The sequence below is a fragment of the Theropithecus gelada genome, chromosome 15 (assembly GCF_003255815.1).
Source record: "Theropithecus gelada isolate Dixy chromosome 15, Tgel_1.0, whole genome shotgun sequence".
Taxonomy (NCBI): Eukaryota; Metazoa; Chordata; class Mammalia; order Primates; family Cercopithecidae; genus Theropithecus; species Theropithecus gelada.
Genome location: NC_037683.1, coordinates 1,380,316 through 1,400,470, shown reverse-complemented (window position 1 = coordinate 1,400,470; position 20,155 = coordinate 1,380,316). Strand labels below are relative to the sequence as shown.

Genomic DNA, 20,155 nt, shown 5'->3' with positions numbered 1-20,155 from the left:
TCTAGCACCTTCTGTCCAGGCCCAGCCCAGCCCTGCCCCCAAAGCCGACAGCAGGGCCTTGCCCAGGTCCCGCTGCTCCAGAGTTCGTGGGTGCCCGCACTGCAGGCTGCTTGGGGTGGTGGAGCAGGGCACCTGCCAGAGCTGGGGGCTGAGTGGCCAAGGGGGACCCATGCTCCTCCTGTGGCCCAGGGATTCCACCTCGTAATTTTTGTTTGTTTTTAAATAAGGAAAATGCAAAAAGCGAGGGGACGGCTTAAAGATGGAGAACGACCCCCAGGAGGTGAGTGCCCGGTGCACAGCGGGTGGCAGTGGCTCAGGGCCCTGGGGTGCGTGAGCCGGTGCCCAACACTTCACACGCCTTTGACCCCAAGCACCCCAGTTATGCTGTGGCCACGGGGGCCGCTGGGCTTCCCACCTGCTCCGCAAACCCCACACTGCCATGGCTGCATTTGGGGGTGGCTGGTGGCTGGCTCACCTGTACTAGACATCGTGTTGGACTGACCCCTATTGGCATATGAGTGACCTGAGAAGTATTTAAGTGAATTCGCCAAACTTTTATCCCAGTCACAGTGGGCTCGGCCCTTCAAAGCACAGGACACATCTTGCAGTGGTGGCTGTGGGCGTGTTTCTCTCCCTGGAGCCACCTGGGGCCAACCCAACCTGAGCCTGACGCACCCGGGGCCTCGCACCCTCCGTGCAGTGCATCCCACTCCCTCTAGAGCATGGGGTGGAGTGACTCTGCCCACAGCACTGCAGCCAGCCCTGTTTGTGGGCACTGGAAGCTTCCGGAATGTACATCTAGCCGAGGGCGGCTGGTAGTCCGGCGCCTGCCTCTATTTTCGAGTGGTGGTTTGGTCATCCGTGAGGCCTGGGGCAGACACTGCTGTGATTAGTGTGAGGTCCTGAGTAGGGGGCTTGTTCAGGGAGCTGCCAGCGAGGCTGGGGTTGACTGTCAGACCCTTTGGGGCAAACCTGTGTTTAGCTATCCCATCTCTTCAGCATATCGTTTCCAAATGGAACTGGCCGTTATCTTTCCAGATTAGAAAACTATCCAGCCTTTTCCAGGACTGTGGGCCACATGGGTGGGGCCCATCCTGGGCCAGTCTCATTACTATTCCCTCCGTCCCCAGGCGGAGTCCGACATGGCCCTGGATGCCGAGTTCCTGGACGTGTACAAGAGCTGCAACGGCGTGGTCATGATGTTTGACATCACCAAGCAGTGGTAAGCGGGAGCTGGCAGGGCAGCCGCCGGTAACTGTCACCCCCTAGCCCCTTGGGCGCCCTCTCTGTGCAGCAGATAACGGTTAGAGTGGCATCATTCTGCAGGGCCAAGGGACTCTTGCTGGACAGCTGTGGCGGCTCAGCCACGAGGGGCAGTGGCCTGGATGTCGGACTAGGCAACAGCTATGTCTGTGCATATGGGGCGGGATGGCGCGGCCGGCTGCGAAAGGTGTCTGGGGCAAGGCATGTACCTTCCATAGCCCCATTATTCTTCCTGAAAAACCATCTGGGATTTGGCAGAAGCAAGTGGCTGCTTGTGTTGAGGGCTCCCCGAGACCTCCGTCTTCCATGACCCAGGAGAACCCACGCCAAGATTCATTCTAGCAAGAAGATGACAGCAATATCTGCTAAGGGCAGTGGCACTCAGGACTATCTCTGGGGGACTAGGCACAAGCGCCCAGAGGCCACTGTGTGGAGTCACGTGGGATCCACTCAGCTCCTCAGAAGTGCAGTGTCCCCCAGGACGCACTGGAGCCCCAGCGTGGGGGTGCTGCAGACACACACTTGGTGCAAGGCTCCTAGAAGAACGAGGGCCTTGTGGAGACCAGCCTCCTGGCGCGGGGCCCCTCCTACCCACAGCCAGTGCCTGGAGCACTAGGAGCAGCGCATTCGACGCGTCCAGGCATCTGCTCTTCCCAGCAGTGGGTCTGGCCTGGGGGCCTGGTCAGCAGCTTCTCTTACTTGGGAAGACCCTCACACCAGGGTTAAGCACACCGCCTGTCGCGGGGCCCCACACTTAGCACGCATCAGCAGCCCAGGCCTGAGGGCGGCTTACAGCGCCTGGCTGGCCATGCTCTGGGCCTCTGCCAACCTTTGCTAATGCTGGGAACCCTGCCTGCCCTCCCAGCCTGCAGCACCACCGCCAAGGACTGACTGCAGGCACCCTCGGGAGAGCCCTTGGTGGGGGTGTGGCACACGGATGGCAGGAACTACGCACGGGGCTGGTGGACCCACCCGGGGCACGAGTCCAGCTCGGGTGCGCACACGCCAGCCTCACCTGGGCGAGCAGTGGTGCTGCTCTCCCTCCGGCCTCTCCTGTCTAGGCCAGCCTGCTGTCCTGGTGGGTGGGAAGTGGCTTTTCCCAAGCGAAGTTGAGTGTGGACGCAGAGTGGCCTCCACGACACCTCCCACTGCTGCCGCGGGAACGGCCTGGAGGGAGCTGCATCCGCCTGGGCTGCCATGTGAGGAGCGGGCAGGAGGGACAGCGAGACTCCAGCCAGCCTGGGAAGACGCGGCAAAGGCACTCACCTGTGGGCCCAGAGACCCTGTTGGCAGCACCAGCCTGGGTGGGCGATGCCTGTGGTAGCAATGCTTTGGAGCCCCTGCTGCCCAACATGAAGGATGGAAAACACCACTGGCTCAGACAGCGGCTTCAAGTGCCACGCAGGCCCTTCACAGCTGCGAGGAGCAGGAGACACCAGAGGGCCGCCTGCTTAGGACCAGAGGTGCCCCTGGGCCGGCCTTGGTGAGGGACTGGTTTAAATGACTGTGCAAATAAAAGAAAACGGAGTTACAAACTTAGGATGCTGCGTTTTTCACCCACTTGTGTTGGCTTTCTCTCAGTCGGGAAGTTTTGTCACTTGAAGCGCTAGTTATTTCTTCACAAGCCTTTTGGAAAACTGTGCAGCTGAGAAACTGGCAGCTCCGCGACAGGCAGATTCTGGAGACTTGCCATCCGTTCCCGGAGATGTCTGCTTAAGACAAGGCTCTCCAAACAGCCACTTGACCGGCAGTAGCAGGGGCACCCAGGGTGTCCTTGGCCTCCCCGGTGGGCAGGGAGCCTGGACGAGCAGCCACGGGGTCAATGCCGAGGGGCACAGAGGACAGTGTGGGATGAGGGTGGACGCAGGCAAAGCCAGAGGTGGTTTTGTAGGGATGTGGACGCGGGGCGCTCTGAGGGAAGGCAGGGACAGGCAGGGGCATTCCAGTGTGGGGTGCGGTCAAGTATGTCCCTCAGGGAGAGGGATGGGCGGGGGCTGCAGGCTGGGAGGGGTGCGAAGGCCCTCGAGGCACTTCCTTCTCGCTGTGCACGCTCGAGGCGTGCTTCCGGTGGGTGGGATGTTGGAAATGAGAAGCAGCCACCGTCCTCGGGCCTGGGCACACAGTAGCACACAGTAGCTTCCCAGGGCGTCGCAGAGCTGAAACTAAGCCAGGTCCTCACCTGTTCCCTGAGGACCTTCAATTATATTCTCCGGGAGCTTCCGAAAGTGCCCACCCATGTGCCAGTGTGCGTGCTGGGGAACTACCGGGACATGGGCGAGCACCGAGTCATCCTGCCGGACGACGTGCGTGACTTCATCGACAACCTGGACAGGTGAGTGCAGTGGCCCTGCTCCCAAGGGACCCTGCCTGGTGCTCTGGTGCGTGGGGGAGGGTGCTGAGGCAGAGGCCGGGGGAGGGGTTAGCGTTAGCACGGGGGCCAGGGGATGTCAGGTCACGCCGCGGCGTGGGGCTCACTGAAACCTGGGTCTCCCCAATGGCATTGCCAGGAACTGTGCTGGGAACTGTGTGCCGGGGTGAGGTGCTGGCACCGTGGGGGTCACCTGCAGAAGGGCACTCAGCTTAGCTGGTTAGCAGGGCTCAGCAGGGTCCTGTGGCCTCAGGAGCCTGCAGGAGGAGGGAGGGCAGTGCGGACCGGCAGCCGTGGGCCCAGGGGTGGTCCTTGGCACCGGGGCAAGGGTCTTTCTCTTGCATCTTTCTTCCTTTCTGAAAGCAGACCTCCAGGTTCCTCCTACTTCCGCTACGCTGAGTCTTCCATGAAGAACAGCTTTGGCCTAAAGTACCTTCATAAGTTCTTCAATATCCCGTTTTTGCAGCTCCAGGTAAGCACTCACCGTGTGGGGTGGAGTGGATGCTGGTCTCTCACCTCTTTCCAGGCGTCTCCCTGGACAGGCCTCCCTCCTAATGCCTGAGAAAGCTGTGGGCCTGCTCAGAGGTTGGCTGCTGGCAAGGGCCCAATGTTCTACTGCGCCTGCCTGCTCTGGGTGGCAGAGGGTGCAGGGTCCTGAGGGCTAGACCCAGTTCCAGAAGCCCCTCCACCTCTGCGGAGACCCCTTGCTCAGTTTCCCCCAGTGTTTCTGGTTGCTTTTGTTTGTTGAGATAAGGTCTTGCTGTGTGGCCCAGGCTGGAGTGCAGTGGCGCAATCATGGCTCACTGCAGCCTCAAACTCCTGGGCTCAGGCAATCCTCCCACCTCAGTCTCCCAAAGTGCTGGGATGTTAGGCGTGAGCCACCGAGGTACTCGCTGTTCACATCTCACATTTCCCTGGTGCTTGTGTCAAAACCAGGGAACCAACTTTGGTCTGTGGACTAAACTCAACTTCCCTTGTAGAAACAAGGGGCCAGGCCAGCTGTGGCTGCAAAGGAGCCCAGCAAACGACGAGGCTTGAACCTCCTCGCCCTGGGCTGCCCTGACTGGGTCTGGGGGACCTGGGGCCCAGCCGCAGCTGTAGCAGCCTTGGTCTTTCTCCAGAAGGATGTCAGGCTTGCCCAGGGAAGGGGCTGTGCTGTCCTCCTGGTGTCAGAAGTGAGGACGCCTGCAGGCTGGGACTGCTGCTGGGGGCGTTTGGGTGGGAAGGAAGGCCGGCAGTCAGACTTGTGCGGTGCCAGCACTACTGGGGAGGCCCGTCCTTCCTGCAGAGCCGTCCCCTCATCACTGGGTTGGTTACTCCTTGGAGAGCTCCCCACTGCTCGCTGCTCCATTCCCTGATGGTTTACCCTCCAAACGCTTCCAGAGCCTCCCAGGGAGAGCACGGGGCCCTGGACAGTCTCGAGCTGGAAGCGTAGGGCTGAGCTGTGTGTCACTCTCCTTTTGCTATGGATGTGCTCAAGCAGATCTAATGTCCTCACCCGTCTCAGCAGCGGGACCCCCATTTCCTCTTTGTCTTGCCCCTGGATGGCCTGGAAGCAAATTTCAGGCCTTTGTGTCACCTAAAAATATTTCAAACACATCTCTAAAAAATCCGTTCTGTTTTTTTTAACCTGACCATAGTACATAATGTAATACCTCACATTAAAGTCACAGGTTTTTCTTGGAGAAATAAGCCACAATAACAAATTTAAAAACTAAAATTTCCAAAGATTTCAAAGAGTTCTTCAGATCATCAGGTATTTAGTCAGTATCCAGAGTAGGATCCAGAGTTCACACATTTGGTTAAAATCACATTTTGTTGTTGTTGTAGCCATTTTTGGCGACCTTACTAATATCCTTTTTTTGGGGGGTGGGAGATGGAGTCTCAGTCTGTCACTTAGGCTGGAGTACAGTGGTGCGACCTCACCTCACTAACCTCCGCTTCCTGGGTTCAAGCGATTCTTCTGCCTCAGCCTCCCAAGTAGCTGGGATTACAGGCACGTGCCACCACGCCTGGTTAATTTTTGTATTTTTAGTAGAGATGGGGTTTCGCCATATTGGCCAGGATGGTCTCGATCTCTTGACCTCATGATCTGCCCGCCTTGGCCTCCCAAAGTGCTGGGATTACAGGTGTGAGCCACCGCGCCCGGCCTCACGTTTTTATTTATTTTATTTAATTTTTATTTTTATTTTTATTTTTATTTTTTTGAGACAGAGTCTCGCTCTGTCACCCAGGCTGGAGTGCAGTGGTGCGATCTCGGCTCACTGCAAGCTCCGCCTCCCGGGTTCCCGTCATTCTCCTGCCTCAGCCTCCCGAGTAGCTGTGACTACAGGCGCCTGCCACTGCACCTGGCTAGTTTTTTGTATTTTTAGTAGAAACGGGGTTTCACCGGGTTAGCCAGGATGGTCTCGATCTCCTGACCTCGTGATCTGCCCGCCTCGGCCTCCCAACGTGCTGGGATTGCAGGCGTGAGTCACCGCACCCGGCCCACATTTTTATTTTAAAAACCCCTCCAGGCTGGGCACGGTGGCTCACGCCTATAATCTCAGCTCTTAGGGAGGTAGAGGCGGGAGGATAGCTTGAGCCCAGGAGTTCAAGATCTGCCTGGGCAATAAATATAGCAAGACCCTGTTCTAAAAAAAAAAAAATCTCTTCAACCTGAAAAAGCTGATTAAAAAAAAAAAAAAAAAAAGAGGCCACGCAGGTAGCTGAGGCCTGTAATTTCAGCAGAGGCCACGGTGGGAGGATCACTTGAGCTCAGGAATTCGAAACCAGTCTAGGCAACATAGCGAGACCCCATCTCTATTAAAAAAGAGAGAAGGGGCCAGGCGCAGTGGCTCACCTGAGATCAGGGGTTCGTGAGGCTCTGGCGTTTGTATTTAATTTGAATCTAAAGTGAGCAGTGACATGGACCGGCCTCAGACCAGCCTGGGGCTCCAGGCCAGGAGGGCAGCGGTTTGCTCCAGAGCCAGCTGCCTGTGGGTGTGGGGACGGTGGCGATGCGTGGCCGGGGCCGTGTCCTGCCACCAGAGGTGTGCGCGGCGGGCAGCAGAGCGGCTTTGTTTTCCAGGTGAAGGCGAGGCTGCTTCACCCTTGGAGGTGCGTGTGGGTGGGGTGCTTTGAGGTTTATGCCTGTGGCAGAGCTGTCCCCTAAGCCATGCTGGCAGCCTGTAGGTGTCGTGCCGGTCGCTGCAGAGGAATCGTGGGCTTCTGTGGTTCCAGTGAGGCCCAGCCCAGAGCTCCATGAGTTACTGAGCACCCGTCCCTGCAGCATCTCCTGGTTTAGTCAGCAGGAGGCGTCCCCTGTGCACTCAGCTGCTGTCGGGCTGGGGCAGTCGCAGCAGGAAGGGCCCCTGCTCAGGCCTGTGTGCTCCCCTTCTGCAGAGGGAGACGCTGCTGCGGCAGCTGGAGACAAACCAGCTGGACATGGACGCCACACTGGAGGAGCTGTCGGTGCAGCAGGAGACAGAGGACCAGAACTACGGCATGTATGTGGCTGCGTCCGCCTGCGGGGGCAGCGTGGGGGCTGCAGGCGCGGCCGTGGTACCGGGCCATGGGCTGCACCAAGGAGTGGAACCCATTTGGAGTGCCCCCCGTTTGGGGTAAATTAGTCATCTTGGGGCATAGGTGGAGGAGGGCTCAGGTTGGCACTGCCCCCAGCAGCCCCCTCACAGTCACACCTGGCATGGACTCCTCGTGCAGGTCATGCCGTGCCTGCCGCTCTGAGCACCGCTGACCGTGGCCAGGTGCTGATGCTGGTGGAGTCCTGCTGGGGCTGCCTGCCCGTCAGGGGCGTAGCTTCCCACATTGATGCCAGCGTGGGGTGTGCTTTCTGGTCAGCTCCTTGACTTTGGGAAGCTCCCTGTGCTGAAGAGGCATATGGACCAGGACATGGAGGTCTCTGGTCCTTGATAGCAGAGGGCGGCTCAGAGCATCCTCCTGAGTGGGCCTGGGCAGCACGCGCAGCCCCGGGGATTGCGGGCAGTGGGACAGCTGGCCGTTCTCTGCCTCAGGCTCCTGCACAGCTGGGGGCTTGGTGCCTCCCCAGGCAGGGACCGCCGAATCAGCGACCCTCCTGAGGCCCCCCAGCAGGTCTCTGTTTCCAGAGGGAGAGCCCTGTGGGTCACCTCGGATCTGGCTGTTGGTTGAGACACAGCAAGAGACTGAGAGGGAAGGCAGTCTGATGCCTGGAGAGGGACCCATGGCTTCTGGCTCCCAGAATGGAACCCCGGCATGGGCGCTTCTCTGTTGAACCAATCCTGGCATTTCCTGGGACTGAGGGTTGGGTCAGCTGGATGCTGCGATGGCCGCACGTGCTCCACCAAGCCCCAGCCCCCTCCTCTTCCCAGAATCCCCCCTCACGGGAAGGTCCAGTTGCTGCCATCTGGCCACCTCTGCATGGAGCCCCCAAAGGCTGTGCCTCAGAACAGATCCGAAATGACTTTCCGGGGAGCTGAACACAGGGACGCTGGTGCCTGCTGTCCCTGCCCTTCGGGGCTGCTGCTCTTTTTTTCTGAGACAGGGTCTTGCTGTGTTGCCCAGGCTGGAGTGCGGTGGCCGGATCTCGGCTCACTGCAAGCTCCGCCTCCCAGGTTCACGCCATTCTCCTGCCTCAGCCTCCTGAGTAGCTGAGGCTACAGGCACCCGCCACCATGCCTGGCTAATTTTTTTGTATTTTTAGTAGAGATGGGGTTTCACTGTGTTAACCAGGACGGTCTTATTTCCTGACCTTGTGATCTGCCCGCCTCGGCCCACACAGTGCTCGGATGACAGGCGTGAGCCCCGCCCGGCAGCGCTGCTGCTCTTGGAAGTGGGTGGGGATGATGGCCCAGGACGCGGCGGCTCTTCCCTGCCCCATCCGCAGCAGCAGAGGGCCCCTGTCACCGGCGGGCCTCAGTGAGAGGCGGGGGAGCCAGGCTTCTCACCTGCCTTCTGCCTTCCAGCTTCCTGGAGATGATGGAGGCTCGCAGCCGCGGCCATGCGTCCCCGCTGGTGGCCAACGGGCAGAGCCCATCCTCGGGCTCCCAGTCACCGGTGGTGCCTCCAGGCGCTGTGTCCACGGGGAGCTCCAGCCCCGGCACACCCCAGCCCGCCCCACAGCTGCCCCTCAATGCCGCCCCACCACCCTCTGTGCCCCCTGCACCACCCTCAGAGGCCCTGCCCCCACCTGCGTGCCCCTCAGCCCCCGCCCCGCGGCGCAGCATCATCTCGAGGCTGTTTGGGACGTCACCTGCCGCCGAGGCAGCCCCTCCACCTCCAGGTAGGCCCTGGAGCTGCCCCTCCCAAAGTGGTCCCGGTCCCCCACGCCCTCACAGGTGGGGCTCTGGGTCTCGGAGCGCTCCGTACTTCTTCCTGCTTGTCCCAGTCCCGTGGGCATGTCCCTGGTGGGCCTGGCTTGGGGTTGGGTGCAGTGAGGGTTCTGGTGCTGAGAAGAGGACCCGGCATCACTGTTTACAGAGCCAGTCCTGGCCGCGGAGGCCCCAGCAGCAGTGCAGAGCGTGGAGGACTTCGTTCCCGACGACCGCCTGGACCGCAGCTTCCTGGAAGATGCAACCCCCGCCAGGGACGAGAAGAAGGTGGGGCCCAAGGCTGCCCAGCAGGACAGCGACAGGTGAGGGGTGGGCCTGGACCTCCTCTCCCATTGCCCCCAGCCTCTAGGGCGCCCGAGCAGCAGGTGGGGCTGGCTTCCTGGGGGTGCAGAAGGGGTGCCCGGCTGGCTGGTCTCCGTTGACTGAGGACAGAGCAGATCTGTGGCTGGAGCAGATGAGGGAAGAGCTTAGATGAGGCTTCCAGACATCAGAAAGGCCTGGCCACCTGCTCTGCCCACACCCTGGAGAGGACGGGGCACCTTGGAGTCTTCTGTGGGCAGATTCCACACGGAGGCCACTGGCAAGGCCACTCCAGGTGATACGGGAGGTTCAGGCCACCAGATGTTGTCTCCGCAGGGCCAGGGTCCGGGTGCTGCAGAGCTGGGGGCGGCTTCCTGCAGGTCCTAGAGCTGGAAGCTAGAGCTGCCTCCCCATCTGTCTGCCAGCCCCTCTCCCACCACTCTGCCAAGTTGCCCCGAACTCTGCCTGCAGCAAAGCCCTGCGTTTGGTCCCAGGTGTGGACTCCATTGGACATACTTCACCCCCGGTGGCCTCAGCACCTCAGCCTCACCCATTGCTGTGGGGCAGCAGCTTCCTCCAGAAATACACAAAGGATGGAAAGCCTGGTGGCCCTGAGCTGGGCCCGCCTCCTCCATGAATGCCCACCTGCGCGGCCCCACATCCTTGGCCCATGGACCGACCGCAGGGCAACACTGTGTCCGACCTTGAGCCGCCGACCCCTTTCTCAGCAGCCCTGTGACAGCCACGAGGAGGCTTCCCCTAGAACACAGCAGCCGGGACGGGGTGGTCCCACGGCCAGGGTGTGCCGGGTACCAGGGTGCCTGGAACCAAGGCCTGTGAGCCCGGCCGGCCATCCCTACCCCGTGGCCTCTGACCACTTTGCCCCCTGCTTTGCAGTGATGCGGAGGCCCTGGGCAGCAACCCAATGGTGGCAGGGTTCCAGGATGATGTGGACCTCGAAGACCAGCCACGTGGGAGTTCCCCACCACCCGCTGGTCCTGTCCCCAGTCAGAACATCACTCTTTCAAGTGAGGAGGAAGCGGAAGTGGGGGATCCCCCAAAAGGCCCTGCCCCGGCTCCCCAGCAGGGCTCAGAGCCACAGACCAAGTGGTAAGGGCAGGTGTCCCCAGGGTGTGGCCTGGAGACCGGGGGGGGGGCAGCTCAGGACACCTCCGGGGGACCCTGACTGACCCTCTGCTTGTCCACAAAGGTCCTCCACACCAGCTTCAAAGCCACGGAGGGGGACAGCTCCCACGAGGGCCGCAGCACCGCCCCGGCCAGGTGGTGCCTCTGTTCGCACAGGTCCGGAAAAGCACAGCAGCACCAGGCCCCCTGCTGAGATTGAGCCGGGGAAGGGTGAGCAGGCGTCCTCATCCGAGAGTGACCCCGAGGGGCCCATCGCTGCACAGATGCTGTCCTTTGTCATGGATGACCCCGACTTTGAGAGCGAGGCATCAGACACACAGCGCAAGGTGGTAAGACGGGTCCTCCCCGGGCAGAGGTCAGCCAGGAGGCCAGAGTCTCTCAGTGGGTGGGTGCAGTGGGAGGAGGCTTCTGGAAGAGGCGTCTCATGTCCCCACACTCGGGCCTTCCGGCTGGGTTTGAGACCCCACAACCCCTGAGGGTGTGGGAGGGACGACGGCCTGACCAGCTGCTCTCCCTGTTGCAGGGTGAGTTTCCCGTGCGAGACGACCCCTCCGATGTGACTGACGAGGACGAGGCCCTTGCTCAGCCGCCCCCGCCCCCCAAGCTCCCTCTCCCCACCTTCAGACTGAAGAATGACTCGGACCTCTTCGGGCTGGGGCTGGAGGAGGCTGGGCCCAAGGAGAGCAGCGAGGAAGGTGGGCAGGGGCACCGGAGTGCGGTCAGCCTGCTGGAGTCTGGGTAGAACGTGGGCCTCCTCCCAGCTGCTGGCCACTGGCCGGGGGCCTTTCCTGAGTCCAGGAGGCAGTGCCATGCTCCTGGCAGCCCCCTGCAGGAGTGTGGTCCTGTCCCTCAGCAGGGCCTCCTGGAGGGCTGGGGCTCACTGCTTTGTGTTTGAGCCACTGTCTGTCCTGTCTGTGCAGGTAAGGAGGGCAAAACCCCCTCTAAGGAGAAGAAGAAGAAGAAGAAAGGCAAAGAGGTACCAGCTACTCCCCTTCCTGACAGGCCAGGGCTGGGCGGTGTGTGGTCCTGGGACCAGGGCTCTGTTGGTGGGCCAGGGCTGGGCAGCATGCGGTCCTGGGACTGGGGCTCTGGCCTCCTGTGACTCCATGGCGCCCCCCTCCTTGTGCTCCTCAGCAGGAAGAAAAGGCTGCCAAGAAGAAGAGCAAACATAAGAAGAGCAAGGACAAGGAGGAGGGCAAGGAGGAGCGGCGGCGGCGGCAGCAGCGGCCCCCACGCAGCAGGGAGAGGACGGCTGCCGATGAGCTGGAGGCTTTCCTGGGGGGCGGGGCCCCAGGCGGCCGCCACCCTGGGGGTGGCGACTATGAGGAGCTCTAGGCCAACCGGGGCAGTGGCCGCCCTGGGGTGGGGGGCGTGCCTGTCACTGCCTGGGGAGGCATTTGCCTCTGCACCATCGCCTTTGCCGCTGCCCAGTGGCTGCCGTGTGCACTTCTGAGCTGGAAGAGGCCGGGCGTTGGTGTCCCCGGACTGGGCCTCCAGACCCGGTGTGAGCCTGCTCTGCAAGGAGGGAGGGGACAGCTGGCTTTGGCCAGGCTCGGTGGACACCCTGGCCCTCTCGGGGCAGAGCCGCCAGTCCCCAGTGTTTCTCAGGGATGTGACTGAGGCCCGGGGCATGAGGGTCTGTTTACAGAGGCTGGGCAGGGGCCGCTTGGCTGCGGGCTGCACGCTGCCCCGGCACCTGCTTGCCCTCCACGCTCACCCAGGGCCGCAGCATGCCTATGGCTCCGCTTCCGGCTGGGAGCCCTGAACACGGGTGTGCAGACCCACCCTAAAGGGCAGCCCAGGCCCCACGCTAGGCACGGCTGGCGAGAGACCGAAGGCAGCATGCAGGGCCTCTCCTGGGGATGGGGGCTGTTTCCCACAGCGGCCTCAGCTGCGCCCCCGCTCAGGTGAGCCCACAGGCGGGAGCTGGGAGGCATGCCTCCCAAACACTCCACTCAGACCATAAAGCACTCCTGTTTCACTCTGCGTGTGTCTGTTCTTCTCCCTGCACCTGCACCTGCTCCCGCTGCCTCGGGCCCAGGCTGCCATGGGTTGTCAGGGAAGTCCTCTGAGGCAGGAGGCTGCCCTGCAATGCTGTGAGGACATCCGACCAACCCTGGCCACACCCTGGGTACATCCCAGCCCACCTGTGCCAGGGCTCAGCAGCTGCAGCCAGCACACTTGGGGGTCCGCAGCCCCATGAGGTGGAAGTCCAGTCTGCATGGCTCCCAAGCAGCCGCCTGCGGCACTGCCCCCCCCTTCAGGCCCCTGCCCCCTCCAGCTGTCAGCAGCGCCCAGCCTCCACCCCCACAGCTACTGTTGCCATGAGAACCCTGCAGGGCGGGCAGGAAGAGTGTGCCAGTGAAGGGGAGGGGATGGCCAAGCTGGAGGCTCCTGTGCCTGGGAGCTTTGTGACCCCAGGGTGTGAGGCAGTCGCTGTGGTCCCTGAACAGGTGCTGTGGCCCACAGCAAGCTTAGGAGCCTGGCCCCTGAGCCCACAGCCCATGAGGTCAGGGTCGGCTTCAGAGGTTCCCCTGGTGTGGAATGGGTCAACAGTACGTGAACTTGCCAGGATCACACCATGGACAGCTATGTTGGGGTTTCAGTGGGCCCTGCTTTGAACAACGCAGAATGGTGTAGGTCCTGCCCTTCGGAGCCAAGGGCATCGGCTACCCACTCCTCTGCCAAGCTAGAACGTTTCCAGGCCCAATGCCTTGGGGAGGGGCTGGCAGAGTGGGACGAGGACATTACCAGGCAGGTACGGTAGGTCACGTGCAGGCCTTCCCAGGCTGGCAGAGACACCGGATGCAGGAGTGGCCTCACCCAGAGAGGATGGCATCCTGGGGACACAGGAGGCTGTAGGGGCCATCTGGCCCCAGGTACCCACCGAGATTTTGGCACTGGCAGCCTCGAAGCAGATAGGGCCTGGGGAAAGGCCAGTGGGGCAGGGAGAAGCCCATCTGCTCCTACCTCGCCCAACAGGAGATGTAAATTCCAAGATGCCCCTAACCAATCTCTGCAGCCCAGGCCAGGGCTTGGGGCCCCTCCTCTCAGGCAAGTGTGTGGGGGTGACACTGACGGGACTGGCAGGCTGTTCCGGGCCACAGGGCTCCTGTTTAGATGCTGAGGTCTGCGTCTTGGGGATGCTGCAGGGACCCTGTGCTCCGCACGGCCCCAAATTGGAGCCTGTGCAGTCACGATCCCCAGCTCCACGGTGCAGCCCCCACTGGGCGCGGCCCCTTTAAGTACAGCTCTTTCAGCTGCCATTGGGGGCAGCACTGAGCAGCCAGGCCAGGATCCGCGCTGCTGCCTGGAAGCTTCTGCCGGTGCCGGGGACGCAGCAGTGCCGGGGACACAGAGGAGCCGACCTGGGGGTGGCACAGCCCACCGGGGCACAGCCGGAGCAGCACCCAGGTAAGGGGCTGGGGGCCGAGTTGCTGAGTGTGTCACTGTCATGGGCGGGGGAGGCTGCCTTAGGGCGGCCGCAAGGATGGGGAGTCCCCGCCCCCAGGCAACACCGGCTGTATCCCTTGAAGGGCCGCTCCCAGCCAGAGCAGGGCCGGGAGGTGGGGAAGGCCTCCAGCCATCTCGGTGGGCTCCAGAAGGCCCTGGGCCCACGAGGGGGCCGACCCCACCCCCATCCCCACGGGAGAGGGTGTCACCCACAGCTTCAGCCAGCGAAGCCCACTGTCACCTCCCTGGGGTGGAGCCTCACACCCTGTCATCCGCCCGGATTCCGGCCTGGCCTTGAGCTTAGCATGAAAGAGGGAGCAGGAGGGTGGACAGTCCTGCCACGGGTGGGGTGGAGGGGGGAGATGGGGTGGGCGGGAGGCTGGGATGGGGACAAGACCTGGGACTTGTGGCCCTGACCCAGAAAAACAGCCCTGCCAGCAGGAAGCCCCTGCACACCTGGGACACAGAGGGGGTACCCGGCCAGACCCCGAGAGGCCCATCCATCTGAGGTTCTGCCGCGCGAGGGGCCTGGCTAGGTACCCGCTTCCCCCGGCTCACTCTGGGGTAGACCCCTCCAGACCAGGTGTTGGATGTGCAGAGGCCAGGCCTGTGGCCACTCTCTGACGCACCCCCCAGCTGGCTCTGGGACCACAGAGGGGCTGGCAGTCCACATCTGAACCCTGGCCAGCCTGCAGCGTGGGGGCCTAAGAAACACAGGTTTCCATGGAACCTTCTCAGCAAAGTGGGGAGGGCTCTCTCCTGCAAAGCAGTGGGTCTTCCCCCACCCTCCGCCCTGCCCACCCCCAGTGGGCAGCTTCCGGGCCTGGTGCGCAGCTCAGGGGACAGGGGCTGCCACGAGCTCATGGCTCGATGACTTGGGACTGCCGTGCACACCCTAGGGGGGTGTCCTGTGCGTTTACACAAAGCTGGGGCCTTGCTTCAACCACCCAAAGATACTTGGGGTCAGAAGAGGTGTCGGCAAAGGAAAGGGAGATTTAGGGCCCAGGTATGCTCTCTGGGGGCTTTTTTCTGGCCTGGAGCTCACGGGAAGTTGAGGGCACCTAGGCGTGGGTCCTTGCAGTGCTGGGGGAGGGGCTCTGTGCTCGGCCTGGCCAGCAGGTGGGGTGGTTGGTGTCACCCGCTTGGTGCAGAGCTAGCTAAGGCTGAGACCCAGCGACTCGCCTTCGACTGTGCGCGATCGGAGGGGTCGCTCTGCGGTGGGCGCTGTGACGGGGGCACAGTCACTAATGTCTCGTGGGGCAACACCTATAAATAAGGCCCAAATGCGCCCCGTCCTTCCAGCTGCGGACACCAGAGGGCGCAGCCCCCAGGACCACGCCCCCACTCCCTTACCCCACCCGGAAAGGGGTCCACCCGAGCCGGCCCCGCCGTCACTAGTCGGGGGAGGGGAGGCCCTGGAGCTGCACGCAGGAGCTCCCGCCGCGGGAACCACAGCCACGGCTAAGCCTTTCTGGCCCGCCCGCCCCATCGCCGGGAGAGGACGGGGGAGGGGCAGGACCTGGGCGCCTGGACAGCTGGGTTCCTCCCGCAGGTGCTTCTAACCCCGGCATGGAGGAAGCGCCCGCATTCTCGGCCCAGGCCTGCAGCCAGGGCTACTCCGCCCGCTGCGCCCCAGGTAAGCCGGGCCAGCGTGGGGGAGTAGCGGGGCCTGGGCTGCGGAGGGGGCCGCCCTGACCCGCGTCTCCCCCCAGGGCAAAAGCCCCGCAAGGCAGTGTGAGCTGGAGCCGCCAGCCTGGGGACCTCTTTTAAGATGACCCGTACGGACCCTCCGGACCTGCTGGTGTCAACCGTGTACCAGGACATCAAGGTGGCGGCCCCGGGACCCGCATCCAGACGCCCGCCATGTGAGCGATCCGTGGCCCGGCCTGCTGAGCCCGCGCCTTTCAACAAGCGCCATTGCCGCAGCTTCGACTTCCTGGAGGCGCTGGACGGGCCGGCCATGGAGACCCTGCCGGAGCCACCGCCCCCGGAGTCCGCTGTGCCGCGCGCCCGGACCCGCGAGGCCGAGCCACGCCGCCGCGCCCGCTCCAAGAGCGCGCCCCGCGCGCCCCCGGGCCTGACGCCCGCGCCCGCCTCGCCGCCGGTGTTGCCCCGCCGAGGGCGGGAGGCCCAGCGTGCGGCACGGGCCGAGGCATCGCCGCGCCGGGAGCCCGCGTACCCGGCGCTCCGCGCCCTCGCCAATGAGCTGCACCCCATCAAGTTGCAGCCGCAGCGGGGCGGCCCCGGCCGCATGGCGCCCCTGTGCGCCGCCGGCGGCCGCTGCTTACCTCCCGAGCCACCCGCGGGTCCCGCACCCCACGTGCGCTGCCGCCTGGACATCAAGCCGGACGACGCAGTGCTCCAGCACGCCGCCCGGGGCTCGCGGTCCTGCGGGCCCGCCGAGGCCGCGCCCTGGGCCCGCCCCGCCCCGCAGTTCCACGGCCTCACGGTACCCGGGCCCCGCCACATGGCGCTGTCGCGCACCCCGACGCCCAGCGACTTATACTGTGCGGACCCCCGGGCGCTCTACTGCGACGGGCCCCTGCCTGGGCCCCGGGACTACGCTGAGCGCCGCAGTCTGCCCTTCGCCACCCCGCCGGGCCCCACCCAGTTCTTCTACACAGAGGAGCCCGAAGGCTTCCGGGGCAGCTTTGCGGCCAGCCCCGGCCCAACCTTCGATGCCTACTGCCCCAGGCCCTACCGGTCAGAGGAGTTCCCAGGGCCCAGTCCAAGGCGCATGGGCGGCTACTACGCAGGAGAGGTGCGCACCTTCCCAATCCAGGAACCGCCCTCCCGCTCCTACTATGGTGAGGCTCCCCGAGCCTACGGCCTGCCCTACGGGCCCCGCTATGTCTCCGAGGAGCCCCGGACCCACTCCACCGCCCGCCCCTTTTACACGGAGGACTTCGGACGGTACCGCGAGCGCGACGTCCTGGCTAGGACGTACCCGCACCCGCGCAGCAGCGCGGCCTGGGCGGACTGGGGCCCGCGACCCTACCGCACCCTGCAAGTGGCGCCGCCCTCTGACCCCGACCCGTTGCTCGCCTCCTGGCACGGCGGCACCGGCACCAGTCCGCCCCGGCTGGTCACCGACAGCCGCCACTACTCGCGCTCCTGGGACAACATTCTGGCACCGGGGCCGCGCCGAGAAGACCCTCTGGGCCGCGGCCGCAGCTACGAGAACCTGCTGGGGCGCGAAGTGCAGGAGCCGCGAGGCGTGTCCCCGGAAGGCCGTCGCCCGCCCGTCGTCGTGAACCTGTCCACCTCGCCCAGACGCTACGCCGCACTGTCCCTGTCCGAGACGTCGCTGACGGAGAAGGGCCGCGCGGGCGAGGGCCTGGGCCGCAACTGGTACGTGACGCCCGAGATCACCATCACCGACAACGACCTGCGCGCCACCGAGCGCCCGAGCGCCCGGGCCTGGGAGTTGCCCGGGGGCCGCACGCGGCCACCTCCCCACGCGGCCCCCGAGGGCCCCACCCCTGGCCGCCAGCGCAGCCTAGAGCAGCTAGACGAGCTCATTACGGACCTAGTCATCGACTCGCGGCCCCCCGCCGGCCAGGCCTCAGAGCCCGCGGCCGACTGCCTGGGCCCCCAGCTGCGCCGACTGCTGGACTCGCGGCCCGCGGGCTCTGGGGCCCCCGCGCTGGCGCCGCCACGCTCGCCCCCCGCCTCGGCCGGCAGCGCCGAGGAGCCCGCGGCCCGGGGAGAGGCGGCCGACGCGTCCCCCGAGCCCAGCGCCGACGAGGACGACCTGATGACCTGCTCCAATGCGCGCTGCCGGCGCACGGAGACCATGTTCAACGCCTGCCTCTATTTCAAGTCCTGCCACAGCTGCTACACCTACTACTGCTCGCGCCTGTGCCGCCGCGAGGACTGGGACGCCCACAAGGCGCGCTGCGTGTACGGCCGCGTGGGCAGCGTGTGCCGCCACGTGCTGCAGTTTTGCCGCGACAGCGGCCCGGTACACCGCGCCTTCTCGCGCATCGCGCGTGTCGGCTTCCTGTCGCGCGGCCGCGGCGTGCTCTTCCTGGGCTTCCCAAGTCCAGGCTCCGCCGACAACTTCCTGCGCTTTGGCCTGGAGGGGCTGCTGCTGTCCCCCACCTACCTATCGCTGCGTGAGCTGGCCACACACGCGGCGCCCCTGGGCAGCTACGCCCGCGAGCTGGCGGCTGCTGGGCGCCTCTACGAGCCGGCAGAGTGCTTCCTGCTCAGCGTATCCGTGGCCGTGGGACCCAGCGCCGCGCCCCCGGGGACACCCGCCCTGCCCGCGCCCGCGCCACGCAGCCACGGGCCGACAGTGCGCAAGTTCGCCAAGGTAGCGCTGGCGGCCGGCAGCCCCGCGCGGCCGCCCCCGGCGCGGAGCCGCGAGCCCGACATGGAGACGCTGATCCTGACGCCGCCGCCTGGCACGGCGGGCCTGGATCAGGACGGCGAGGCGGGCCGGCGCGCGCGCGAGGTGGCCTTCATCCACATCCAGCGCGAGCTGCGGCTTCGCGGCGTCTTCCTCCGCCACGAGTTCCCGCGCGTCTACGAGCAGCTTTGCGAGTTCGTCGAGGCCAACAGGCGCTTCACGCCCACCACCATCTACCCCACGGACCGGCGCACCGGCCGCCCCTTCATGTGCATGATCATGGCCGCCTCCGAGCCGCGCGCGCTCGACTGGGTGGCCAGCGCCAACCTGCTGGACGACATCATGTGAGGCGCGGGGCCCACCAGGCCCAGCTCAGGCGCTGGCCCGAACCCTGCCCTGCCCACTCAGGCCCCGCCCGGCCCACCCAGGGCCTTCCCCGAGCCCCGCCAGGGCCCCACCCCGGCTTCTCCTAGGCCCGCCTCTAATTCCCTGGCCCTCCAAGCTCCGCTCAGTACTGCCTCCAGCTCCGCCCAGGCCTCCACCCCCCTGCCCTCCGCCCCTGTAGTGTTCCTCACGGGCTCTTCGCCTTCCCACCCCCAGTAACCCCTCTCCCTTCTCCCGGGTCTCCTCCCTCTCCCAGCTCGCCCTCGAGGATCCCCAGAAGAAGCCGGTCCTCGCCCTCGGTGCTCCCCGCTGGGAGGCGGGGTGGGCCTGAGGACCGCCCAGCTCTGCCTTCACTCGGAGGGGTCACTACTGCACAGACCCCACCCGTACAGATCCGGTCCCCGTCGGTCCGCGGGGCTCTCGCTGGAGCCTCCCCGACTCCGGTTTCCCCTCGTCCGGAAGCCCGACGTAACCAAAGCCCAGTCTGTCACTTTAAACACGCCCCGCCCCGCCTCCCGCAGCTGGGGTGCCTCCTCTCTGGAGAACACCCTGGTCGACCTTCGCGCGTCGGTGTGCACGAGCGCGTCCCGGCGAGGCAGTGGGCAGGGCCGAGGGTGCGCGGTGCGTTCCCGCTAGTCGGATTCGTTACGCCGACCACGCCACGCGCCCTGCCGTCCCCTCGCCTCCAGTCGCTGCAGTCTGGGCCCTGCAGGAGCTGGGAAAAGCCGCAGGGAGGTCTTCAGGCCGATAGGCGAGTCTCCCAGCCGAAAGGGCACGGGACTTGGGCAGGGGAAGCAGAGCACGTCGGCCTGGCCAGAGCTGACACCTGGCTAGGAGAGGAAGGACCAAGGGACAGGGAGCGTTCCCAGGTGGGAGCCTGGAGGGGAAAGCGTGGTGCGAGCAGGTGAGGGAGCGAGCTAGTCGGTAAGCACAGAAAACCACCCGAAAGGGCTTGACCTGTCCCGAGAGGTCCCCGCACACCCGCTCTGGCCGCACTCCGTCCTGCGGGCGTGGAGGGGCAAGCCCGGGGACCTGGCCTCCACCTGCCCCCCAAGCGCACGCTGGTCCGCGCCCGTGGCTCTCTGGAGGGTGGGGTGTCTGGGAGAGGGGTGGAGGCCAAACGCAAGGGCCCTCCTGGAGTCCCTAGCACTACTTCGAAACCAGGGAAGGGGACACCAAGTGAGAGAAACTGGGCACCCCCGCCCCCGCTCCTGCTCTCGCACCCGGCGCGCCCACCTCGTCCCCGCGCGTCTGCACCGGCCAGGCGTCCCGCTTGCCCACCCGCCGCCGCGCCCCGCGCCCCCTGCCCCAGGGCCTCTGCATTCGGCCCCACCCCAGAGGGCCGGCCAGGAACGCCCCTGGACCGAAATAATTTCCAGGAGGCAAGAGCTTTCGAACCAAGTAAAATAGAACTTGAATGTAGCGGCTGCTGTTGCCTCCTTGTGCGGGTAGCGGGGTTGGGGACGGAGGCGTTCGGGCGGTGGAGAGGGGAGAGAGGGAGGCCTTCGGGCGGGGGAGGGGGGAGAGGGAGGCCTTCGGGCGATGGAGAGGGGAGGGGGAGGCCTTCGGGCGATGGAG

General features: G+C 64.7%; 3 protein-coding genes across 10 annotated transcripts in view; all 3 read left to right on the top strand.

The window, feature by feature from the left end:
* RABL6 (RAB, member RAS oncogene family like 6) overlaps positions 1-12,372 on the top strand; it is a 33,847-nt gene extending 21,475 nt beyond the window's left edge. For 2 of the 4 annotated variants that reach the window (XM_025358946.1, XM_025358948.1), the window contains exons 4-15: positions 228-280; positions 1,131-1,222; positions 3,455-3,595; positions 3,998-4,103; positions 7,016-7,119; positions 8,575-8,891; positions 9,089-9,242; positions 10,138-10,350; positions 10,451-10,715; positions 10,910-11,081; positions 11,307-11,362; positions 11,521-12,372. In XM_025358946.1, coding sequence (XP_025214731.1) covers positions 228-280; positions 1,131-1,222; positions 3,455-3,595; positions 3,998-4,103; positions 7,016-7,119; positions 8,575-8,891; positions 9,089-9,242; positions 10,138-10,350; positions 10,451-10,715; positions 10,910-11,081; positions 11,307-11,362; positions 11,521-11,721 — 1,874 coding nt within the window. In that variant the 3' untranslated portion in view covers positions 11,722-12,372. Of the gene's footprint in view, positions 1-227; positions 281-1,130; positions 1,223-3,454; positions 3,596-3,994; positions 4,104-7,015; positions 7,120-8,574; positions 8,892-9,088; positions 9,243-10,137; positions 10,351-10,450; positions 10,716-10,909; positions 11,082-11,306; positions 11,363-11,520 lie in introns of all 4 variants that reach the window. The other 2 variants (XM_025358947.1, XM_025358945.1) reach the window with 2 other exon arrangements.
* A 366-nt stretch (positions 12,373-12,738) lies between these two features.
* Positions 12,739-18,586, top strand: AJM1 (apical junction component 1 homolog). Its single transcript, XM_025360013.1, has 3 exons — positions 12,739-13,800; positions 15,392-15,475; positions 15,552-18,586. Exon 3 carries the CDS (start codon positions 15,611-15,613, stop codon positions 18,539-18,541), a length of 2,931 nt encoding a protein of 976 aa, XP_025215798.1. The 5' UTR covers positions 12,739-13,800; positions 15,392-15,475; positions 15,552-15,610; the 3' UTR covers positions 18,542-18,586.
* Positions 18,587-18,982: 396 nt separating this feature from the next.
* The window catches only part of PHPT1 (phosphohistidine phosphatase 1), a 3,788-nt gene continuing 2,615 nt past the window's right edge, over positions 18,983-20,155 (top strand). For 4 of the 5 annotated variants that reach the window (XM_025359718.1, XM_025359717.1, XM_025359715.1 and 1 more), the window contains exon 1: positions 20,014-20,108. The gene's annotated coding sequence lies outside the window, so the exon portion shown is untranslated. Of the gene's footprint in view, positions 19,482-20,013; positions 20,109-20,155 lie in introns of those variants that run through there. The other variant, XM_025359716.1, reaches the window with a different exon arrangement.

Excerpts from the sequence above, each read along its gene's own strand:
- AJM1 (XM_025360013.1), top strand. The coding sequence starts at position 15,611 with ATGACCCGTACGGACCCTCCGGACCTGCTGGTGTCAACCGTGTACCAG.